The 12,334-nt window shown below is 47.2% G+C and overlaps 1 protein-coding gene across 3 annotated transcripts in view; it reads right to left on the bottom strand.

Annotated features, from left to right (window-relative positions):
- The window catches only part of GRAMD1A (GRAM domain containing 1A), a 676,680-nt gene that overhangs the window by 214,889 nt on the left and 449,457 nt on the right, over positions 1 to 12,334 (bottom strand). For all 3 annotated transcript variants that reach the window (XM_085616040.1, XM_085616042.1, XM_085616041.1), the window contains exon 2: positions 1,146 to 1,350. In XM_085616040.1, the coding sequence (XP_085472166.1) occupies positions 1,146 to 1,350 (205 nt within the window). The remainder of the gene's footprint in view (positions 1 to 1,145; positions 1,351 to 12,334) is intronic.

The raw sequence follows: 12,334 nt of genomic DNA on the forward strand, positions 1-12,334 counted from the left end.
CAACGTTTCGACCCCACGGTGTCGTAGGTAGCTGAGAAACCTTAATGGGGGTCTTCCTCAGGACAAAGGGGTGATTTTGGGGGGGGGAAAGGGGGCATTCTAAGCCGCAATGTCAATGTGTGGTATTTTTTTGTGGTAAAAATGTGATGAATATTTGGAGTACTTTTAATTCCTCTTGGGCCTAATCATCCTTTTGTGCCCAAATCTCCATTACAGGCCTGTTTGGAATGATGACCAAAGCACTCGGTTGTATTGGGGGGGGGGGCTGGGGGGGGTTTATAGAAAATCAAATGAACGCAGCAGAAACAAATAACCTCGGGCCGCGCGCTCAGCAAAAACACGCGGCAACACAAAGTTACAAGAACTGATCACCTATCGCACCAAGAGCTGTGCGCGCCTCCTACATGCGAGTAAACATCCCAGCTCACACAGGGCCTCTCATTACAGAGCAGACTCGTTCTTTGCCGCCTCCTTTTAATACCCAGAAGCACCCCCCACAACACCTGTGCACCCCTTGGTTTAGCACCCCCTCCAGACCCCCCCTTTCCACACACTGACAGTCACTCATCCCTGCCGCGTTATATCACATCTTCAAACACTCATGGACTACCTGCTGGCACTCGCCTAGGACCAACCTCGCTCCCTCACCCTCACCCTCATGGCCGGGCCAGAATATCCTTCGGAGACCCCCACCTGCACAGACTGCACTGATCCCTCTGCACCCTCCGGACGCCCTTACCTGGCACCCCCACCTTCACACACTGCACTGATTCCCTGGACATCCCACCCTCCGGATGCCCCTGCCTCGTCTCCCCCACCTTCACACACTGCACTGCACTAATCCCTTGAGCACCCCACGCTTAAGGTGCCCCTACCGGACCTTAAATGTGCACTGATCACCAGCCTGCCCCAGCCTGGGCTCCCCCACACGCATCTTAATGCGCTCTACCCTCTTACTCCGTCTCCACTGGGATGCCCACTGATGCCTCCCCATGCCCCACCCTCCGGATCACGCGGTCCTCACCCTGAACCTCGCTATCCCTTCCCCTCCCCACTGTGGTGCCCTCCAATGCCTTCCCCTCCCCCAGCCTCCAGACCCCGAACTCTTGAACCACACAATCCACTCCCCGCGCTCCAGCACCCACCTTGTTGTTCTTCATGAAGCTGCGCCCACTCAGGGGGTTGTTGACGGGGGTGCTCGGGGTCTGCGAGGCCGGGGCCCTCTCCGAGGAGCTGTCCGATCCCTTCTCCACCATGATCTCGGAGTCGGAGGGCTTGGAGGCGGGAAGCAACCGTTTCCGGACCGCAGGGGAGCTGCTGGGGGTGCTCCGGGGGGAGTTACTGGCTGTGCTGTGGGGAGAGAGCCGCGGTTACTTCATACGCTCAAAGCAACATGGCAAGAACATTCATGCACTGAACACCCGTGTGACGTAGAGGGGTCTTCGGGTCACATGGCACTCAGAAGCGCCACGAAGCCCTACAAGGCGCCACTAAGGTCCACTGCAATCTTCAATCATTGATACACAAATGCATTTCTTGTCTTTAGAAAAGAAACAAAATCTATATTCTGCGATACAAGTAATTGGCCCCATTTCATTATCTGCAAGACCGGGTTTACCCTTCTAGAAAGGAGTGTTCTTACTTCACGCTAGCGCCACGAAGTCCTTCTGGGTTACCGATAAGTTACACAGAAATGACAAACTCAAAAGGCTGTGGGCCGGGGCACATAGTGGAGCAGTGGTTGCGGGCAATGTTTTGGGGTGTGGGCACTAGTTGGCAGGACTCCTCTGGTCAGGCTGTGGTTTAACGCCCTGTCGTGCTTTGCTCTTGTGCGGGACACGGCACGACTAGGCTGGCACGAGCTCTGCCTTGGATTGAGAAGGACTGGGTAGAGTGGGGAGCATCTGGGTCACCGGACTAGCTTGTCACACAGCAGGTACAGAAGAATGGGGGCCTCTGAGTGCTCGAGCTGTCGCACTCTGGCTCAGCTCGAGCTCCACTTGCAACCTCAAGCCTAAAACGAGCCAGCTTTCTTGTGACTCCTGGCTGCCACTCGCGCGACCCTAATGCACGAACTTAAAAAGAAAGCATTAGCATTTGAGGGGAAATGAGCCATAAATAGATACCCATTTAGTGGCTGAATTGTACAAAACGAAATCCGCAAATATAAGGTTAATCCCGGCTTCCTCGCTTAAACAAACGGATTCTAGGCAAATACTTGGTTTCACGACAACCCCCCCACCCCCCCCCCCCCTTTTGTTCATTATCGCATACGAAAGAACCGTCAAAAATGTGCATTCTGAATAACAGCTCTACACAGTTTGGGGTTTAATTTTAAGAGACTATAATGTTGCTCCGTGTATGAGACTGTGGGCCACACAGAGAACGCGCAAGGCAACTGACTTATCTCTTAGTTCACCGATGGCACGCTCTCTAAAGAGGGGTCATTAATGGTTTTATCTCCATATTTAAAAACAATCCCTTTTACTAATTACCTTTCAATGTGCCTATAACGTAACTCATTAATGCATTAATGTCAAAGCTGCCACACGTGATAGATCTGTGCTTTTTTAATTTTGAATTGATTTTATCACATTTTACTTCACGTTTGTTGCATGAGTTACATGGCAAACCCTTCCTGGGCTCGACTTGTGGAAGGGCTCGTAGAGACAATGCTCTCCATATTAATTTGTTATGTTCAGGGCCATTGAAATGAGGCGACTGTTTGAACACAGCAGGGTAACAACCACCGAGGCCCTCCCCCGCCGTGCGGTGGGCCAAGATCCAGGGGGCTTCTTCTGCACAGTATCCTGGCCCGAGAGCTCCTGGTTGAGCCCGGAGGGGAGGGCCTCCATGTACGCTGCAGGGGGCCCCCTCCAGTTTCGTTACGCCACTGTTTGAACGTGGCCTTCTTACCTTTGACAAATTATCCATCATCTGCTGCATATTTGCAGAGATAAACAAAAAACGTTTCATGCTGAAAAACAGATCAAACCTTACAAAAAACTCAGTGACATGCTGTTGAGAAGGGGAAGGCCCCTCGCAAAGGTTGATTTGTCACCTTTCACCTTTATATATTGCTGTATTTTGGGGTATAAACTGTTACTAATGAGGTGATACCTTTGCCCAGACAGTGTTCACATGTGTAAAACTTCTAAAATAATGAAGTAATAATACACGAAATGTGCCGCACTCTGGCACATATTTTGCCGCATAATTTATTCCCCCCATTCCTCATTATTTGGTCCTTCCAGTGGCAAAGTTCCAGTTGCCTTGATTATGTTACACGGTACACTTCTGGTCTGCTTCGAGAGTGTAGCTTGCCCCATTACCCACTGTTACCTCTCTAAATAAATGATGCACCGATTTGGCCCACTGGACATCCCTGTAAGGAGTGTGGATGTGGCATGGTGAAGGGTGTAAACCTGAGGGTCTTGCTCTCTCTCTATCAAACTATAAAACACTTTTTGAGGTGAAAATGCAGCATATCTAGCGCATTATAGTGCAGTGCTGTGGGTACGGAAGTCCCACATCCCACAAATGCCCAGATGTGGAGCCATGCAGTGTGGGCTTCCTTTGACAGAGCTGTGTCAAGGCACACAACAGCACAGGGACAGCACATCAAGGAAAGCGGTGTGAATTTGGAAAACCATCTTGTGTCGCTGATGTATATTTATAGGGAGACCAGGTGTCCTGGATTTACCAGGACAGTGCCAGTTTTACACCATCTCTCGCCGCAAATTCCAATGTATTTAGCTCGTCCCATTATTCAGAGAAGGTCGACTGAACACCTAGGGGGGAGTCTTTGAGTTAGCAGACCCCAGCAGTAAGCATTTTAGTTCTGTGCAAAAATTGCATTTAGTTCTCCTTAGAACCAGACTTTCGGTTTTTCTACGTCGGGGAGCGCTGTAAGTGAAGTCACTCTGCACCACTCCGTCAAGACAGAACTGTAGTGGTAGTTCGATCTAGGATTGTGGCTGCCCTGCTTTTTGGTTTTCAAGATCTAGTCATCGTAATACTGAAGTCATTAGTATTATCACAAAATGGCTACTTCTTACGGTAACGGCGCAATAAAGTTAGGACCACTACAACTATGGGATTCTGTGTTCTCTGTATTTTCCACATGATTGTAGATTTTATGCACTTGCCACATAATCCATCATCGCTTTCATGATTTTCACTTTATCAAAAAACACTTTCTAGCTCAAAGTGATTAAAACTCACTAAAAACGCTGCCACATTTGTTGCACAGGCCTTTGCAAAGGTTAACTGGTCAGCTTTCAGTTGCCGATTGTCGTTACTACTAGGGTAACTGTGACGGGACACTTCTGTCGGCTCAGGGGACACAAGAGGGTACAGACTAGTGGACACCGGTATCAGGGGTCCCTAACGTTCTCCCCTCTGCACAGAACGAGTGGGCAGTGGACACAGACGAACTGCCTCTGTTGGCCGAGGCCGGGCCCTTTAACTGGGACGATCTAGGAACACAAGCCCCGCCCAGGGAGGACGTCACTCAGCCGGGAGATCCAAAAGGAGGCGGAACCAGGAAGTGGACGGATGGCGATCCCAGGAGGAAGGACGGAGACGAAGGAGACGGAGACGAAGAAGAAGGCACGAACGAGACGAACGAGCGCGAGCAGGTGGAGACAGGTGGATGGAGAACTGAGAGACCCAGCGGCTACGGACTCCTCGAAGCGCCCGGCCACGTTCCCAGGGGAGGGGCGTGGCTTGGACAGGTACGGGACCGGGTAGCGGGTTGGATGGGAAGGCGGGAGAGCCCGCGTTAACCGGACGACTCTTAAGTCCCTCTATTTCTTTAGTTTGTCTGAATCCCTCACCGTTTCTGTCACTCCGTATTCGGTTGTACACACGTATGGTGCTTCCTCACTCCCGGTCCTAGGTGTTAGGGATACGTGCATATATTCCGCAAGACTAATATAGTCCCTTATCTCTCTCTTCCTTGGGCACACGGAGAGCCAACCTCGTGACCGCAGAAAGGACCAAGAAGGAGGGGAGCAGTCAGTCCCGGAGGTCCCCAGAGGTCTCAAACACCACGGATCCCGCTACCTTCGCGAGGGAAAGGCTAACTAGCCGGACTAAACGAAAACTTGTAACAATAAAACCCCATATACCCAGAGCTCGTGTAGTGTCCCTCCTTGACGCCCCATCACAGTAACACTTTGGCTCAGATACTGTTATGTGTACAAGTGACAAAATAGTGAAGAAATACTGCCACAAATGTGCATAATTTGACATATTTTACGGCATAACAGTCACCTGGCCGCATAATATGTTGCTCCTTTGCCGCATTACTCTAATAGCCCAGACGAAAAGTGCAAATCTGTAGGCCAATATTATTGATTTTTGCACCTTGCATTTAGGATGTAAACGTGATAGATTCACCACTTCATGGCGTGGTATACTATTGACAACGCTGAGAAATGGGCACACCATTGGCTGCCACTCCGGTAGAAACGCGCTCCTGGACTGTGCATGCACTAGGCGCGGTATTCTCTGTGTCGTACTACAAATTAAGCGCTGTATAGCGTAGTATTGTTATGGCAATGCACAGAATTTTGCAAACAGAGTCCTCGTAAATTGTAAGTATTTTATTATATGCTGAAAAAGTGGGAGATCCCCCTGCAAATCCATTTGGCGCGAAATGAAGAAAAACAAACTCGTGACTGTCAAAAGGGGGGGGGGGCTCCTCACCCACGGGACTGGTCAGTCATGCTGTGTCCCATTACCTTTCAATGACTCATAAGGACACCTCTTTAAATATTTGCAACAACCGTGTTGAGGCACTGCATGTGCTAACAATGTTTTGCACAAGGATTAGTAGGTATCGCCTTTTTTAAATTACTAAAACCTGGAGAGATTAGAGAAGTTGTTCATGGTGAAATATGTCCAGGGATAACTGTGAATTGATTGGTAAATACTAGAGGTGTGCGAGCCAACAAATTAACAAGTAGAATCATGCCAAGAATCGGTCTTCGGTCTAACAGGACGTGCACAAGCAGAGCCATGAAAACGTTTGGCAAGAATCTCATACAACAATCATCCTATAAAAAAGGATAACCTTTCTACAAAAAAAAAAAAAGTTTCTTTAACATGCAGACGCGGTTCACCTTACTACATCAGGGGCCGTATTTCAAAAATTGTCCCAGGGGCGCAACAGGCATATGCACCACTTTGTGCACCCGGGAGCCCTATGCAATTACAGAAAGGGCTGCATACACTTGTACGCCCCCTCTATAATACAGAGAGCTCTGGTACACGTATAGTGCCAGCGGTGTCTCAAGAGGGGGTTGCCCCATTTGCATGGGGGCATTACCTCCTTCAAATGAGGGGATCTCTTTACCTCTACGCCGGCTAAGTATTATGGACGTGTGCAGAAAGGCACAGAATCTGTCATAAAGTGCACTGAAAGTAATCACACAAAAAGGTGTCACACTGTCAGTGCGCCCCCGGCTGGCAGCCCTCTGGAGTGTGTAACAAAGGTCCTATGGAGCCCCCAAACACCCCCTGGCAGGCAGGTGTAGTCACTCACTGCACCCGCCTGCAAAGGGATCCCTCATCCCTCTCTACATTACAGGCGGTTTGCCTCCTGCACCGTGAAACAAGGAGCGGCATTGAAGCAGCCGCTCCGTATTTCACTTGAATGAGCTGCCCCAGGGCAGCACGAGCTCACAGCTGCCATGGGGGCAGCACGTTCCCTGGAACAGGAAGCACTTTCCCCATTTCTGCACAGCGCATCCATTTAAAGGTGTGCCGTGGCACAAACAGGAAAAGTGTGCCCTATGTATAGTAGGGCCATAGATTATATCACTGTTTTCAAGGGTATTTATTAAAATGCATTTTTAAACATGATGTTAAACGCATTCCAGCCCTGATGACAATATGATTAGTTATAGAAGAGGCAAGTTAGTGGTTATGAAAAATCCTGCATGTGGCTTAGATTCTTATTACAGTTTATATAGTCTATAAAATCAAAGAAAAGCTTGTTGTTCAGCACACATCCTGAACTCATGCAGTTAAAGGTGCCCTCTGATGTGATGAGGAGGAAAACGGCGGCTTGGCGAATTAAAAAACTTCCTTAGGATGGCACAATTTAATCAAGCGGGGAATCTAGGACTGATCCCATACATCCCAGCTTCACCTTATGCAATTCAGCCACTAGATGGGCATCTCTTTCCCGTTTCTTTTTGAGGTTTTGCCTGTGAAATCTATTGTTTTTAATATCAATCTTAAAAGGGGCTACATCCCCATCCCTTGCTTTCCTGGATTTTCATTGGTTCCTGTGCTTGCCACTTACTTTTCCTCCATTTCTTTTGACTGTAACATATTTTCCTGCATTGACCAATGCTTGTTACTGCTCTGCCTTTCATCAGTTTTCCATAGTGGAAATACTGTCGACATCCGCTTTGGTGGAACTATTTTTTCATAAAGTTTTTCCTCTTTCTGTATTTTTGTCTTGCATTATAGTTTAAATTGGCAGCTTTAAATAGGGCAACTTATCTCCAGAGAGATTAAGTGATTTGCCCAGAATCACAGGATGTTGCGCTGCGGAGACTAACCAGGATCCCCCGCTCTAGAATCAGCAGCTCTGGCCACTATGCCACATCCTTTACTGTGATAACGTTTCTTTGGGCCTAAGCATTCTGTAAAGAGTATACTCTCCTGTGCTGACTGACCCTCAGCCCCCTATTTTCCTCTGTTGAGGTTTGTTATTTCTGCCCCAGGCCTTCCCTCCTACCCTCTGCTTTACGTGTTGCCCCCCCCCATCCCCACTCACCCTCCCTCCGTGCTGCCTATCAATGTAATAAACAAGAAAAGTGCTATGATGCGGCCAGCACTGGCCACCTCATAGGACTTTTCCCCCACCCCCTCTGTTGTCCTGTTGCCCCCCTCTCTCCTCCTAAACCATCCCTACCTCCTTGCCATTCCTCCCCTTCTCGGCAGCTGCAGTAACAACAAAAACAAGCATTGGCATAGCCATTAGGTCTCGCCTTTGGGACCTTATAAGTGTTTAGTTATCCAGCACAATATCCTTGGTGCAACAACATCAAGTGTTGCAAGGCTAAACACTTATAAGGAACCAAAGGCGAGACTTATTGGCTATGCCAATGCTTGTTTATACTGCTAAAGGCAGTGGGGCGATGCTCCTCTGCCTTAGCGGAAGAGCCGCCACTGCCGGAGTGTACTGTTTTTCCCCAGACATAGGTCATTAGAAATGTATTTAAGCTCCACAGTAAGCTCAAATTTGTACTGCGTTTCTCTTCACTCAAATGTAATGTTTTCTTTAGATGAATGTTGTAGTATATCTGGATGCACCTTTAACATGGCCCACGCTTACCTGATCGATGGATGTTTGTTGGTATCTTCCATTTTATTATGGAATGTTGTAGTAGGGTATTATAAAGTAAAAGAAAACAACGGTTATTGTAACCTGAGGCTGTGGCTGGAGGGACATTAAACTGGAGCCTGCTTTCATCCTTGTTTCGACTGTTGTGCTTTTATTATTATACTGGCGACGATTGAAGAGATGGTGTCACCTCAACACTATGAGGTCAGAAAATAATGTTTTTTTTTTTTTTTTGCTACAAGAAAACTGGCAGATTTAGACTTAAATGCGCTTTCTGAAGTAAAACATTGAGAATAACAGAATCTTTTGAAAATCACTTCAGTGTGCTGAAGAGAACATCAACCATCATTGGAGTCACTGGAATGCAGGAAAATGGCGTGTTTCACTAAATGTGTATGCCATCATTGAAATAGTGGAACACAAGAAGTCATAGAGTGTGTTTCACTTAAAGCAACTGATATGTCGTGCTTGGAAACACCATACAGCAATCTTTTAATTCCCAGTAAGAAACAAATGGAATTCTAAGGCACAGAGTTTGAGTACATTCAGTGCACAGCTGCTGTGGAGAGAATTTCTCAATCTCCCATGACCTAATAGTAATCTCTAATCAATGCCTGTTTTGTGCACTAGCGGAGTTATGCGATGTAGTTTAGATAGTTTGGCGGACTAAGCATTAAAAACAAGCGCGTTCCTCGCGCTAAAAGGAGGCAGCAGGGGGAGGGTCGAGGAGGGGGCGAGTGAAAGACTTTCACTTGTGGGAGCGTGCAGCGCCAGGAGCTATAATTGCTACCATATGGCGCCGCACGCTCCCGCAAGTGAATCTCCACACGTGCACGCGTTGCCATTGAAGGCAATGGAACGCGTGCACGTTTTTGACTGAAAAGCCAAAGCGATCGCAAAAGGTCTTTTTGCCTATGCAGCGCATGCGCGCTGCGTAGGCGAGACCTAAAAACGCTATGACTTGGCCAGTGTTGACTGCATCATAGCGCTTTTTCCCCCACTACAGCAATATTTATGTTTAATTGTACTGTTCCCATTTACCATCATGTGGTTAGTGACGGAAACAAAATGTACTTTTACGTGGCCCGGGCAGATGCGCAACAATACAACCTCATTCCATTGAATAAATGTGAAGCAGCAGCCGAAGCGCTATCTTGAGTGTAATGAGTGGCGTTTATGTAAAAGTGCTGCGTTTGAAGGGCGCATTCCGAGGTACAATCACTCGTTGGCTGCTCCCCTGTGTTCATTTATGCCGCTGCATCATAGATATTTTGCCATTTACAGGGGCATAAAAAAGGTGGCTGGCATTAGCGCTCCGCGGATGACTGATCGCTATATTTAAAGATAACTGATGGCCTTAAAGATAGGGTGACCAGACTCCCAAAACAAAAAACCGAGACGGGTCATAAACATAGAAATAGGACTACAGTATACACTGGTGGCTGGATCTTGGTGCAGGCAGTGACCTCTGACTCCAGCGAGCAGGGTCATGCTGGCGATTCGGACACCCTGTTGCCCCGATGGCTGGCATAATGACATTCTTGCTGTGTTGTAGAAAGAGAAGGGAAATCCAGAGAGAAAGTGTCCCTTTAAAGGATTTCCCTTCCCACAACAACCTCATCTGGAGCTACGTCACGCCCTAACATCTCCAGTAGTGAGAAGCGAGCATGCGCACATCTTTTTAACACCAGTGCGTACTAAGCCACTACTCAAAAACCGGGACATTTCTATGCTCATCTCAGCCACTATTGAAAAACCGGGACATTTATTCAGTTGGGAGGAAAGTGTCGGGACACCTCACAAAACCCGGGTCCGTCCGGGGAAAACCGGGACGTCTCGTCACCCTACTTAAAAAACTGGAGCCGGTCCAGGCCGTGGCGCCGGTTCCAAGCACTGGCGTATCCAGGCAGGCTTCCACACCGCGATTTCATCTCACACAGCCCAGTGAAGGATGCTGTACACGGGATCTATCAATAGTGCATCAGAGTATACGAGTTCCCTTATGAAACCCTGCGTGCGCAAAGCTATTGAACACGTGTACTTGCCACCTTCACAGAGCACCAGGTGTCTCTTGCGAGTAGAGAAGAACACAAACTCGTCCTGGCTGCTGCTCTTACTTAACATTAGTGCAATTATATTTCATTTCATGTTTAATAGTTCTGCAATGCTGACACTAATTTATAATTGGCTACCGAGTTCTCCTTGTGATTACACCTCTGTACAGTGCTGCTGTTTTTTTGATGGTTGCTTTCATTATTTCAAAGTGTTAATCAAGTCCGAGGGCTCTCCAGACAAGACAGGTTAGGTAGTCTTGTGTCTCCCCCTCAGAGCACTGAAGGCAGGCCTGCAAATAACTTAACGCCAGGCAGCTGTATGTGTGGGACTCTAACATTACACGTTTTTTGGTTGCATTTCAGGGGGTGGAGCTAGATCTTTTTTATTACCTCTCTTTTGTGACTACTATGTTCAAAATATTGAACCAGTTATCTGACCCATGAAGTCAGACTTCCTGCAGCCACACTAGCAGTACCCTATACCTGATTGGACAGGGAATGGAGTAAATTTCACAAGATCACACAGACTGTCAGCAGCCAATGGGCCGAAACATGTTGACCAATCACGACCTTCTCTAGGTGTGGTGGAACAGTAACTTCTCCGCCACAGCACCAATTACTCTTTTAACCTTAACCCGTCCTTGATAAATAAAAGACCGTACTAAGGACAGGAAATCATTTTAACCACATTCCAAACACACCTTTGCACTTTCTAATCACAGTTGTTGGAAAAACCAGATGGTCTCCCTCTAGGTGGAGAAAGTATATGAAAAAGACCCAATGATGATGCTTTTCACGTAACCAACAGAGCGGAGAACCAACATATACCGCACTGTATGTTAAATGTGAATGAGGGTCTCCAAACTATGAGAACCGGAGACTATGGTAATACACAGGACATGTGATTCATTCTCCTTTGATATTGACTTAATTTTACTACAAAACAAGACCGTTACAAGTGCATTTATCTAGCAGGCAATAGGGTCATGATCTAAATGTTGCAGCAGCACCAGGAACCAAAAGCTAAAGGCACCCCAATAAACATCTAATGTTGCTATATTTTACAACTCAATAGGCAGTCACAAGTGCAGGTACCTTGCAAGCAACAAGGTCATGATTTGAATTGTGCAACAGGTGCAGTAGCACCGGGTACAAAAGTTGTCAAAACTCCTCTAAACACCAAATATTGGTATATTTAACTACTAAATAAGAAGTCACAAGTGTAGTTACCTTGCAGTTACTAGGGTAACTATTTTAATAGTGCAGCGGTTGCAGTGACACCGGGGCCCTAGGAACCCCCTCTAAACACCAAATATTGCAAACTTTTACTACTAAACAAGAAGTCACAAGTGCAGTTACTCTACAGACACTCAGGGCATGATTTCAATGGTGCAGCAGGTACAGTGGCACTGGGCCCGAAATGTTATCAGCACTCCTCTAAACATATAATACTGCTGCTACATCAATTAATTTGATTTCTATTTTTCAAAATTTTGCTAATACTTACCCGCACTACACCACTTGCAACAGAATATCTTGCCTTTTTGTACATAAACTAGTCCTAACACTTTAACAAACTTTCTGATACTTATATTGTACAACTACTCAGCAAAGTACAACTTACATCGAAAAATAGCTTATAATTAATCACACAGGCGAAACCTATTGCATTTATCAATGTTTGTGACTTCAAATGTTAATGCTTGGTCTTTATTTGTTGGCACATGAGGTAAAGCGTGGGTGGCAGCCAGAAGGTTTGCTCGTGTTAGGCTCGCGTGTGCAAGAGGGCCCGAGCCAGGCATCTGCTCAAGCTTTGGGTGGCTCACCCACCTCTATGAATGATCATGTGCCACTTTAACTGCACAACTCTCATGCGCAGTTCTGGCACTCGCTCCCGTTTTAGCAAAAATCATAA

This window comes from Triturus cristatus, chromosome 7, assembly GCF_964204655.1.
Source record: "Triturus cristatus chromosome 7, aTriCri1.1, whole genome shotgun sequence".
In the NCBI taxonomy this organism is placed as follows: Eukaryota; Metazoa; Chordata; class Amphibia; order Caudata; family Salamandridae; genus Triturus; species Triturus cristatus.